The sequence below is a fragment of the Schistocerca nitens genome, chromosome 4 (genome assembly GCF_023898315.1).
Source record: "Schistocerca nitens isolate TAMUIC-IGC-003100 chromosome 4, iqSchNite1.1, whole genome shotgun sequence".
NCBI classification, from domain to species: domain Eukaryota; kingdom Metazoa; phylum Arthropoda; class Insecta; order Orthoptera; family Acrididae; genus Schistocerca; species Schistocerca nitens.
The window spans coordinates 856,021,872-856,035,566 of NC_064617.1; the positions used below are offsets into that span (position 1 = coordinate 856,021,872).

General features: G+C 46.0%; 1 protein-coding gene across 2 annotated transcripts in view; it reads left to right on the forward strand.

Moving 5' to 3' along the window:
- Window positions 1-13,695, forward strand: part of LOC126251856 (isoaspartyl peptidase/L-asparaginase) — an 81,521-nt gene that overhangs the window by 59,059 nt on the left and 8,767 nt on the right. For both annotated transcript variants that reach the window (XM_049952534.1, XM_049952533.1), the window contains exons 3-4: window positions 907-984; window positions 1,055-1,280. In XM_049952534.1, the coding sequence (XP_049808491.1) occupies window positions 907-984; window positions 1,055-1,280 (304 nt within the window). The remainder of the gene's footprint in view (window positions 1-906; window positions 985-1,054; window positions 1,281-13,695) is intronic.

A 13,695-nucleotide genomic window follows, 5' to 3' on the forward strand; every position in this document is an offset into this window, starting at 1 on the left:
ACATGTCCTGCCGTTTCCGAAATGGTCGTGCTGAACCTGCAGGCCGTCAGAATATGCCCTTGGTCAAATTCAGACAGCTCGCGCGCCTTTCCTGTTCTACATACTGACAGCACACTCACTGAAACTACGTGTATGCACCATGCATGTGTCTGTCTAGCAGTCATTCCTCGCCAGATGTTGCTGCTATCACCTGGACGGGTTTGTATCGATAGCAGATCGGTGGTCATAATGTTCTGGCTGATCAGTCTAAATGACGATTTATTATCGAGCATTATAACCTACACAAAGTGCGACCAGCACATTACAAGTCAGAGAGCAGACTGTCATACCAAAGAGAGTCCATACGATACACTGCTATGGGAACCAAAGAGGTATTTTTCCTTCATAGCAGCGGTCCTTATGTTTTTGATATAACGTTATTAACATCACTTCTTTCCCATCTTGAATGTTAGGTCTCCTTATTGGCGGGAAAAAAGTCGTGATAAACAAGTGCCGCTAACTCACTAATAGTAAAGCGGTAAAGACTTTATTAACATTAATCCATTACAAAAAGTCCTCTATGTATGTTTCGTTGACAGAATCAAGGAAAGCTTTGGAGGAGACTAAACGATGAATGAGACTTGTGTTGACAATGTTTTCCAGGTACATCAATCATTAAGTGGCTCACATTATTATATCACAAGACAGAGAATATTGCACCCTGTAGTGTCTTCTACACATCTTTAAAGAAGTTTTCCTGCTTTCTAAGTAATTTGAGTGGTGGCTGACAGCAATGGAACTTCTATATCAATAAGAAATTTCTTCCTTGCATTGATCGGTTAATGAACTGTTCGCAATATCTCGAACAAACTATATGTGGAAAGCTTTTTCATTACAATAATACCCTACTCCACTTCTTTTTCTCAGGACATGGCTCTGTTCTTAATGCTGACGGAGAGGTTGAAATGGATGCCATCGTTATGGAAGGAACAGGACTTAATGCAGGTACAACAATTCATTTTAGTAATACAGAATACAGAGAAATTATCTGTACATTAAAGAGATTAATTTTCAGGAGCTGTTGGTGCCATCAAGAATGTATCTCACCCAGTGTATGTAGCCAGACTGGTGATGGAAAACACATCGCATGTTTTACTCGTTGGTGATGGTGCAAAACGTTTCGCTAATGATATGGGAGTTCCAGATGTGCCTATGGAATCTCTGATAACGCAGAAAGCAAAAGATGCTTTGGAGAAATTTAAGAAGAGCAAAAGTAATGATCCAACTCGAACAGAACTGGGGTAATGTAAATGTTATAGTATCTTGACTGATTTTTCGCATTGTATACAAATATATATACAGGGTGTATCCGTAAGAGCATGCAAAAATTTAGCACGACGTAGAGAATGTTCCACTGAACAATTTGAGGCAGGGAACCTGGGATCGGAGAAGCCAGCTTAAGTTTATATGGAAGTAAACTTGCCTTCCGCTTTTTCTAGTATTACTGTTTTCCGGCTTATTTACAACTAACATGCGTACAAGTTTACATGTAATGTGCTGCTTATTTACATGTTCATTCTTTATTTCCTGCAAGGTAACAAGGAGGACGAGCCTGATTACCACGAAGTCATGATGCACGTTTTTTCTGTACTTTGCTTGTCCATAAGGTGGCTCTGTTGTATTGTATTTACATTGTCCCATGACAAAACGTTCTATCAATGACAGACGCATTCATTACTCAGTGCTATTCAGAGATGTACAGTACATTATGATGGAGTGGTACTGGTACAGTATCTCCTGGTCACTGGATTAGAAGGACAGGTCCTATTCCATGGTCTGCAAGGTCAGCTGACCTGAATCCCCTTATTATTTCCTACGGGGATATCTACACTACTGGCCATTAAAATTGATACACCAAGAGGAAATGAAGATGAAAAACGGGTATTCACTGGACAAATATATTATACTAGAACTGACATGTGATTAAATTTTCACGCAATGTGGGTGTATACACTCCTGGAAATGGAAAAAAGAACACATTGACACCGGTGTGTCAGACCCACCATACTTGCTCCGGACACTGCGAGAGGGCTGTACAAGCAATGATCACACGCACGGCACAGCGGACACACCAGGAACCGCGGTGTTGGCCGTCGAATGGCGCTAGCTGCGCAGCATTTGTGCACCGCCGCCGTCAGTGTCAGCCAGTTTGCCGTGGCATACGGAGCTCCATCGCAGTCTTTAACACTGGTAGCATGCCGCGACAGCGTGGACGTGAACCGTATGTGCAGTTGACGGACTTTGAGCGAGGGCGTATAGTGGGCATGCGGGAGGCCGGGTGGACGTACCGCCGAATTGCTCAACACGTGGGGCGTGAGGTCTCCACAGTACATCGATGTTGTCGCCAGTGGTCGGCGGAAGGTGCACGTGCCCGTCGACCTGGGACCGGACCGCAGCGACGCACGGATGCACGCCAAGACCGTAGGATCCTACGCAGTGCCGTAGGGGACCGCACCGCCACTTCCCAGCAAATTAGGGACACTGTTGCTCCTGGGGTATCGGCGAGGACCATTCGCAACCGTCTCCATGAAGCTGGGCTACGGTCCCGCACACCGTTAGGCCGTCTTCCGCTCACGCCCCAACATCGTGCAGCCCGCCTCCAGTGGTGTCGCGACAGGCGTGAATGGAGGGACGAATGGAGACGTGTCGTCTTCAGCGATGAGAGTCGCTTCTGCCTTGGTGCCAATGATGGTCGTATGCGTGTTTGGCGCCGTGCAGGTGAGCGCCACAATCAGGACTGCATACGACCGAGGCACACAGGGCCAACACCTGGCATCATGGTGTGGGGAGCGATCTTCTACACTGGCCGTACACCACTGGTGATCGTCGAGGGGACACTGAATAGTGCACGGTACATCCAAACCGTCATCGAACCCATCGTTCTACCATTCCTAGACCGGCAAGGGAACTTGCTGTTCCAACAGGACAATGGACGTCCGCATGTATCCTGTGCCACCCAACGTGATCTAGAAGGTGTAAGTCAACTACCCTGGCCAGCAAGATCTCCGGATCTGTCCCCCATTGAGCATGTTTGGGACTGGATGAAGCGTCGTCTCACGCGGTCTGCACGTCCAGCACGAACGCTGGTCCAACTGAGGCGCCAGGTGGAAATGGCATGGCAAGCCGTTCCACAGGACTACATCCAGCATCTCTACGATCGTCTCCATGGGAGAATAGCAGCCTGCATTGCTGCGAAAGGTGGATATACACTGTACTAGTGCCGACATTGTGCATGCTCTGTTGCCTGTGGTTCTGTCAGTGTGATCATGTGATGTATATGACCCCAGGAATGTGTCACTAAAGTTTCCCCTTCCTGGGACAATGAATTCACGGTGTTCTTATTTCAATTTCCAGGAGTGTAGATCCTGAGAAATCTGTACCCAGAACAACCACCTCTGGCTGTAATACGGTCCTGATACGCCTGGGCATTGAGTCAAACAGAGCTTGGATGGCGAGTACAGGTACAGCTGCCCATGCAGCTACAACACGATACCACAGTTCACCAAGAGTAGTGACTGGCGTATTGTGACGAGCCAGTTGCTCAGCCACCACTGACCAGACGTTTTCAGTTGGTGACAGGTCTGGAGAATGTGCTGGCCAGGGCAGCAGTCGAACATTTTATGTATCCAGAAAGGCCCGTACAGGACGTGCAACATGCGGTCGTGCATTATCCTGCTGAAATGTAGGGTTTCGCAGGGATCGAATGAAGGGTTGGGCCGCGGGTCGTAACACATCTGAAATGTGACGTCCACTGTTCAAAGTGCCGTCAGTGCGAACAAGAGGTGACCGAGTCGTGTAAGCAATGGCACCCCATACCATCACGCCGGGTGATACGCCAGTATGGCGATGACGAATACACGCTTCCAGTGTGCGTTCACCGCGATGTCGCCAAACACGGATGCGACCATCATGATGCTGTAAACAGAACCTGGATTCATCCGAAAAAATGACGTTTTGCCATTAGTGCACCCAGGTTTGTCGTTGAGTACACTATTGCAGGCGCTCCTGTCTGTGATGCAGCGTCAAGGGTAACTGCAGCCATGGTCTCCGAGATGATAGTCCATGCTGCTGCAAACTTCGCCGAACTGTTCGCGCACATGGTTGTTGTCTTGCAAACGTCCCCATCTGTTGAGTCATGGATCGAGACGTGGTTGCACGATCCGTTACAGCCATGTGGATAAGATGCCTGTCATCTCGACTGCTTGTGATACGAGGCCGTTGGGATCCAGCACGGCGTCCCGTGTTACCCTCCTGAACCCACCGATTCCATATTGTGCTAATAGTCATTGGATCTCGACCAACGCGAGCAGCAATGCCGCGATATGATAAACCGCAATCGCGATAGGCTACAATCCGACCTTTATCAAAGTCGGAAACGTGATGGTACGCATTTCTCCTCCTTACACGAGGCATCACAATAACGTTTCACCAGGCAACGCCGGTCAATTGCTGTTTGTGAATGAGAAATCGGTTGGAAACTTTCCTTATGTCCGCACGTTGTAGGTGTCGCCACCGGCGCCAACCTTGTGTGAATACTGTGAAAAGCTAGTATTTGCATATCACAGCGTCTTCCTGTCGGTTAAATTTCGCGTCTGTAGCACGTCATCTTCGTGGTGTAGTAATTTTAATGACAGTAGTGTAACATCATTTGTGTATGAGACCCCAGTGGAAACAGAGAAGGGATTAGATGCCAGAATTATAGCTGCTTGTGATGTGATTCGAAACACACCAGGGATATTTGTCAGAATGCGTCAGAATCTTGTTCGCTGATGTTATGCTTGCATTGAGGTTGATGGCTGTCTGTTTCAGCACATATTTTAAGATACAGTACAAATCGTACGTTGATTGCACCATTGATGTTATTTGCAGTTAATTAATGTAAATAAAAATTAGTCCTACTATCTCCTTAAACTGCTTCTCCTATCCCAGTTTCACTACATCAAATTGTTTAGTGGTGCATCCTCTACGTCCCGGTAAATTTTTGCACGCTGTTGCGGAAACACCCTGTGTATCTATGAGGTGTCTTTTCTTTTGGACACCGTTTTGAGCTGCGCGGTCTCAGGCGCCTTGCCATGGTTCGTGCTGCTCCCCTCGTCGGAAGTTCGAGTCATCCCTCCAGTGTGGGTGTGTGTGTTGTCCTCAGTGTAAGTTTAAGTTAGATTAAGTAGTGTGTAAGCCTAGGGACCTATAACCTCAGCAATTTGGTCACACAGGAACTTATCAGCACCACACCATTTTGATCGAGCACCCATTATAAATTATGACACAAACGAATTATAGAACTTTGCTGTGAGAAAACAGTGATAAAAATCAAGAGGTCAAGTTGAAAATATGTGTTGGATCAGGATTCGAACCCGGGTCAGACCCAAATTCTCAACTGCCACACACACTACTAATGTAGTGCCCCCCTTTTTTTTCTTTACTGGATTTCAATTCCCCCCCCCCCTAGAGGGGGGGCTGGCAGCAGCGTAATATGATGCTCTACAGCCTACAGAAAAGTTAAAAAACATAATGAGAATAGAAACAAACAAGAAAAACAGGTGATGAAACAGTGGCATTGTAAAAAAAACTGTAAAATGGCGGTAAGGTGTGGAATTCAAAATATAAAAACACTGTGGTGATGACCCAGATGAAGAAGTAGACAGGCAAAATTAAAAAACACAGCAACAGTCTGCTTTCTGTTCGCATGAGATAAAGAACACAACTAGCGTAAGTGTGGCGGCTGTTCGCAATACTAACAGGGGACGCACAACACTGAACACTCACTTATAACAGCCCTATACAGATGACACGACGTCAGATTGGGCGGGGGGGGGGAGGACCCAGACCTATGATGGGGAAAAAGCTGGAAGAGAGGAAAAGATAAAGGGGGAGCCAATGGAAGGAGGGAACATAAAAAGAGGGGGCTGGGCGGATGCGAAAAGGAGTGGGAAAGGCAATGGAGGGGAGAGCAAAAAGGACTCAGGGGAGAGAAGGGAGGTAGAGAGAAGGTAGGCGGGCAAAAAAATGATGGAAGGGGGGGAAGAGGGAGTCCAGGGAAGCGACAGAGGAAAGGAGGGGAAGGTGAGGATCAGAGTTGATAGGAGGGATAAATGGAGGGAGAGAGGACATCATCTGGGAGGCTGAGTCAACGGAAGACACCTTGGGAAAGGAGATGAAGGGTGTAAAGATGGGGGGAAGGGGGGGGGGACACAACAGTGAAGGCGTGGCAGAGGGCGGGGCTTGGAGAGGATTTTTTTTTTCCTTTATTGAATTTCAATTCCCCCCGAAGGGGGCGGGCTGGCAGCAGCTTAGTATGCCGCTCTTCAGCCTACAGACTTTGTTAGAAAGATGAAGAGAATAAATAAGAAAAACAGGCGATAAAATCGGAGACTTAAAGAGTAACATGGCAAAAAGAAATCGTTGAACTTAAAACAAAGAACAGAGGGATGGTGACGCTAAGAAAATACATACAAAGCAGACAGGTAAAACAATAGACAGACAATTAAAAAAAAAACACGGCGACAGTCTGGTTTCTGTTCGCAAAAGACATAAAATTCACACCCAGCAACAGCATGGTTTCTGTTCGCAACACGAGAAAGACGAACAACACTGAACAGTCACTGGAACACTGCACTAAAAAGTTGGCAAATGTGACGTACCACAGCCAAGAGCAGGTGGGGGGAAACTGGACAGATGATGGGAAAGTAAAAAAGGGGGGAGCCGAGAAAGGAGCTGATGGAGGATGAGGACCCATAAGAGGGGTGGGGGGCGCTGGGCAGACGCGACAGGGAGTGGGGTAGGCAGAGGAGGGGAATACAAAAGGACTTGGTGGGGGGAGAAGGGAGGTAGGGAGAGGTTTAGTGGGGAGAAAACAGGACGGAAGGGGGGAAGAGGGAGCCCAGGGAAAGGACAGAGGAAAGGAGGGGGAGTGAGGATCAGAGTTGATAGGAGGGATAAATTGAGGGAGAGAGGGCATCATCTGGGAGGGGGAGTTGATGAAAGCCACCTTGGGAAAGGAGATGTAGGGTGTAGAGATGGAGGGTAGCGGGGACACAACGGTGAAGACGTGGCAGGGGGCGGGGATGGGAGAGGAGAGGAGCAACCAGGGGGTGAGGGGTTGGAGAGGAGAGGAGCAACCAGGGGATTAGGGGGATCAAGGCGGCAGGGTAGTGCCCCTTGCCCATTATCTTCATTATTAGCGGCATTTCAACGATTCCCATAAGAGTTCGAGCCTGGTGTGCATCTTCACTGGATAGGTCATTGGCTGTCTCACCTCAGTTATATATATAGTGTGATTATAACTAAAGTTTAATTTTCAAACCGTTGTAGAAATAACATCGCTGGTCAGAATGACATCAAATTGCAACGAAATATTATCGGAGAAGGGGGAAAACGTATGGCAGAAGAAGAAAAAATAGTGTGAAAATTGATCAATAGATGGCGCTGTGTGTGTCAGAATCTGTCATGCACACGACACATTGAGGTTGGTATAAACACGCCGGGTACACGGCTTTTCCTCCTTCCGCGTCTGCGACGTTCGTCATGACTGTCTCAAGGCAGGATTGCGCTCTGCTTGTAAAGCTGTATTACAAGAATAATGACTGTGCACACGTCGCTCTGCAGAAGATCCGGACACAGAAGGGTTTGAAAAAAGGCATTGGTCCGTTGACTGCCGCGGCTCTGGAAAAAATGATACGGAAATTCGAAAAATATGGGTTCTTTTGGTGTGCAACCTGGTAGAGGGAGGAAACGAATTGATTCGACGTCATTGGAAGCAGTGGCCACAGCAATACAGGAGGAGACGAATTGTGGTGTGGAAACGTGTAGTGCACGGAGAATTGCCCGAGCTTTGGACATACCCGTGAGCACGGTGCGCAAAATCCTACGAAACATTCTTGTTTACTATCCATTCAAAATCACCCACGTGCACAAGTTGCTTCCTGTTGACCTGCCAGCAAGAGAGATCTTTGCTTTAGAGGGTGCACCCATCTGCAGGTGGTCGCTCATGTCGGCACCAATGATGTGTGTCGCTATGGATCGAAGGAAATCCTCTCTGGCTTCCAGCGGCTATCTGATTTGGTGAAGACTGCCAGTCTCACTAGCGGGATGAAAGCAGAGCTCACCATCTGCAGCATCGTCGACGGGACTGACTGCCGACCTTTGGTACAGAGCCGAGTGGAGGGTCTGAATCAGAGGCCGAGACGGTTCTGCGACCATGTGGGCTGCAGATTCCTCGACTTGCACCATAGGGTGGTGGCGTTTCGTTTTCCGCTGGATAGGTCAGGAGTCCACTACACGCAGCAAGCGGCTACACGGGTAGCAGGGGTTGTGTGGCGTGGACTGGGCGGTTTTTTAGGTTAGATGGCCTCGGGCAAGTACAGAAAGGACAGCAGCCTCAAAGGGTGCAGGGCAAAGTCAGGACATGCGGGGGCCAAGCAGCAATCGGTATTGTAATTGTAAACTGTCGAAGCTGCACTGGTAAAGTACCGGAACTTCAAGCGCTGATAGAAAGCACCGAAGCTGAAATCGCTATAGGTACAGAAAGCTGGCTGAAGCCAGAGATAAATCCTGCCGAAATTTTTACAAAGGCACATACGGTGTTTAGAAAGGATAGATTGCATACTACTGTTAGTAGTAGTTTATCCTGTAGTGAAGTAGAAGTGGATAGTTCCTGTGAATTATTATGGTTGGATGTTACACTCAACAACCGAGCTAGGTTAATAGTTGGCTCCTTTTACCGACCTCCCGACTCAGCAGCATTAGTGGCAGAACAACTGAGAGAAAATTTGGAATACATTTCACATAAATTTTCTCAGCATGTTATAGTCTTAGGTGGAGATTTCAATTTACCAGATATAGACTGGGACACTCAGATGTTTAGGATGGGTGGTAGGGACAGAGCATTGAGTGACACTATCCGAAAATTACCTCGAGCAATTAAACAGAGAACCGACTCGTGGAGATAACATCTTGGACCTACTGATAACAAACAGACCCGAACTTTTCGACTCTGTAAGTGCAGCACAGAGAATCAGTGATCATACGGCTGTTGCAGCATCCCTGAATATGGAAGTTAATAGGAATATAAAAAAGGGAGGAAGGTTTATCTGTTTGGCAAGACTAATAGAAGGCAGATTTCAGACTACCTAACAGATCAAAACGAAAATTTCTTTTCCGGCACTGACAATGCGTTTTAGACAGGTACGTGCCGAGTAAAACTCTGAGGGATGGGAAAAACCCAGCGTGGTTTAACAACAAAGTTAGGAAACTACTGCAAAAGCAAAGAGAGCTTCACTCCAAGTGTAAACGCAGCCAAAACCTCTCAGACAAACAGAAGCTAAACGATGTCAAAGTTAGCGTAAGGAGGGCTATGCGTGAAGCGTTCAGTGAATTCGAAAGTAAAATTCTATGTACCGACTTTGACAGAAAATCCTAGAAAGCTCTGGTCTTACGTTAAAACAGTAAGTGGCTCGAAACAGCATATCCAGACACTCCGGGATGATGATGGCATTGAAACAGAGGATGACATGCGTAAAGCTGAAATACTAAACACCTTTTTCCAAAGCTGTTTCACAGAGGAAGACCGCACTGCAGTTCCTTCTCTAAATCCTCGCACAAACGAAAGAATGGCTGACATTGAAATAAGTGTCCAAGGAATATAAAAGCAACTGGAATCACTCAACAGAGGAAAATCCACTGGACCTGACGGGATACCAATTAGATTCTACACAGAGCACGCGAAAGAACTTGCCCCCCTACTAACAGCCGTGTACCGCAAGTCTCTAGAGGAACGGAAGGTTCCAAATGATTGGAAAAGAGCACAGGTAGTCCCTGTCTTCAAGAAAGGTCGTCGAGCAGATGAGCAAAACTATAGACCTATATCTCTGACGTCGATCTGTTGTAGAATTTTAGAACATGTTTTTTGCTCGCGTATCATGTCGTTTCTGGAAACCCAGAATCTACTCTGTAGGAATCAACATGGATTCCGGAAACAGCTATCGTGTGAGACCCAACTCGCTTTATTTGTTCATGAGACTCAGAAAATATTAGATACAGGCTCCCAGGTAGATGCCATTTTCCTTGACTTCCGGAAGGCGTACTATACAGTTCCGCACTGTCGCCTGATAAACAAAGTAAGAGCCTACGGAATATCAGACCAGCTGTGTGGCTGGATTGAAGAGTTTTTAGCAAACAGAACACAGAATGTTGTTCTCAATGGAGAGACGTCTACAGACGTTAAGGTAACCTCTGGCGTGCCACAGGGGAGTGTTATGGGACCATTACTTTTCACAATATATATAAATGACCTAGTAGATAGTGTCGGACGTTCCATGCGGCTTTTCGCGGATGATGCTGTAGTATACAGAGAAGTTGCAGCTTTAGAAAATTGTAGCGAAATGCAGGAAGATCTGCAGCGGATAGGCACTTGGTGCAGGGAGTGGCAACTGACCCTTAACATAGACAAATGTAATGCATTGCGAATACATAGAAAGAAGGATCCTTTATTGTATGATTATTTGATAAGGGAACAAACACTCGTAGCAGTTACTTCTGTAAAATATTTGGGAGTATGCGTGGGGAACGATTTGAAGTGGAATGATCATATAAAATTAATTGTTGGTAAGGTGGGTACCAGGTTGAGATTCATTGGTAGAGTCCTTAGAAAATGTAGTCCAGCAACAAAGGAGGTGGCTTACAAAACACTCGTTCGACCTATACTTGAGTATTGCTCATCAGTGTGGGATCCGTACCAGATCGGGTTGACAGAGGAGATAGAGAAGATCCAAAGAAGAGCGGCGCGTTTCGCCACAGGGTTATTTGGTAACCGTGATAGCGTTACGGAGATGTTTAGCAAACTCAAGTGGCAGACTCTGCAAGAGAGGCGCTCTGCATCGCGGTGTAGCTTGCTCGCCAGGTTTCGAGAGGGTGCGTTTCTGGATGAGGTATCGAATATATTGCTTCCCCTACTTATACCTCCAGAGGAGATCACGAATGTAAAATTAGAGAGATTCGAGCGCGCACGGAGGCTTTCAGACAGTCGTTCTTCCCGCGAACAATACGCGACTGGAACAGAAAAGGAAGGTAATGACAGTGGCACGTAAATTGCCCTCCGCCACACACCGTTGGGTGGCTTGCGGAGTATAAATGTACATGTAGATGTAGATGTAGAATTTCTTGCTTGTATGGAAGTAGACAATGATTGGCCGTGGAAGATTTTGTGGACAGACGAAACCCACTTCCATCTCACAGGATATGTGAATATACAGAATTGTCGAATAAATATGGGCAACGGAAAATCCACACACAAATCAACCAGTACCACTTCATCCTGAAAAGGTCACTGTGTGGTGCGGGTTTACGGCATCAGTTATCACAGGACCACATTTTTTAGAAGAGACAGGTGCTTCCTGTCCTGTTACCTGTACCGTCACTGGCAAGCGCTATGAGTGTCTTCTGCGGCCGAGCCGTTCTAGGCGCTACAGTCTGGAACCGCGCGACCGCTATGGTCGCAGGTTCGAATCCTGCCTCGGGCATGGATGTGTGTGATGTCCTCAGTTTAGTTAGGTTTAAGTAGTTCTTAGTTCTAGTCCCATAGTGCTCAGAGCCATTTAAACCATTTTTGTCTTTTGCACAACCACGTCATTCCAGCTCTCCAACAGCGTGGATGTGTGGATGGGATCATTTTTATGTAAGATGGCGCACCTCCGCACATTGCAAATCCAGTTAAGCAGCTGCTGATGCGCCATCTCGGAAATGATAGAATTATCAGCTGCCATTTCCCTACAGCCTGGCCGTCCCGATCACTTGATCTAAATCCGTTTGACTTCTGGCTGTGGGGCTATCAGAAAGATGTGTTCAATGTTCCGATCGCAGACTTAGCTGCATTGAAGGCACGCATTGCGCAACACATTCAGAACGTGACCCCAGAAACACTTCGATCAGTTGTGGAACATGCTGTTTCTCGATATCAACTTGATGCAGAAAACGGTGGACAACATAGTGAACATGTTTTGCGCCAGTCACACGGAAATTAATAATCCGATTTGATTTTGATTGATGCTTTTTATGCCGTTTTTGGCCTCGGGACTATTAAAAAGCATTTTCCCATCCGATGTGATACGATTTTGCTGTGGTGGATGGGCTTACGTAAGTAAGAGTGTCACACCTGTACACCCATATACACTGAATAGTACAGTTTGTTTAACGTCAAACGTACACCTTGGCCAGTGTTGTATGATACATTTGTCATTTGTAGTCGACCACTATTAAATTATGATGCTTACAGCGCGATCTATTGCTGCGTTTTGTAACTATTTATTTTTCATCTGCCATATGTTTTACCCCTTCACCGATAATATTCCGTTGCAATTTGACGTCATTCTGACCAGTGGTGTTATTTCTACAGTGGTTGGAAAGTTTATCTTTAATTATGATCACCCTGTATATATGTATATGCGGTGTCTATACTTTCGAACGTATCTGTAATTCCTTTGTGTCTTAATTCATAAAGGCTGGGGAAGGCAGCCAATGATCTCTTCACCGCAGATGCACACCAAGCTTGGACTCTTACAGGAATCGCCGAAATGCTGTGAGTAATGATGATAATGGGCAAGGGGCACTACGTTAGTAGTGTATGGATAAGGTGAGAGTTTAGGTCTGATGGCAGGCGTGTTAGGGCAGCCCGTGCAGTCACGATGATTACTGCGTCTAGATGGCTCAGCTGTCAGAGCATCTGCCTAGTAAGCACGAGACGCAGGTTCGAATTCCGATCTGGCACAGATTTTCCACTTCCCACTGACGGCCAATGTCTATAATTCATTTGTGTCTGTATACAAATAACTTCAAGAGTACAAGCTAAAGTTTATTACTTAGGTTAGTTGTGTTTGGTTCATTGCCATATGACTGGAGCAAGTGCACGGTATTAATTATTCTTTCTTCCTGTGAAAGACCTGATTTTATCCAAGTAATAAAACTGTGTGTTTTGTGGGTGAGGATGCTGCAACTTGATATGGTATCATTTCAACAAAAGGATGCAATTTCTCTAGAGATATATTGAGATACAGTCAGAAAATGTGGCAGTCTGGTTTAATTTGAAATGTGACAGATTGCGTTAATGCCAAGTCTGGGCATTCAGGCTCTCCCTTCACTTGAGTGCATTCACATATTCCGATACGCCATCACTGTAGCAAGAAAGACAGGAGAAAGGGAGCTAATTTTCTTAAAGTGCGTTTTATATTGAGCCCTATTAACTAGTCTGAGCAGAGAAATTAATGAGATATTCCATGCAGTGGGAAGTCATTTCACATTTGTATCCAATACTGACTATCAACATAGCTCAATGAATGAACAACCGAAACTGCAGCTTCGTGCACAGGGCCTATTTAAAGATGAGGTGTAACAGTTATCGTAAAATATTAAAATACAAGTTAGTATTTTAAGCTAGTTAATTACGTAATGTATCCATCTAATCTTCAGCATTCTTCTGTAGCACCACAGTTCAAAAGCTTCTATTCTCGTCTTGTCTAAACCGTTAATCGTCCATGATTTATTTCCATACAAGACTACACTCTAGACAAATACCTTCAGAAAATACTTTCTAACACTTGAAACTATATTCGATGTTAACAAATTTCTCTTCTTCAGGAACGCTTTTTTTCCATTATCATTCTACAT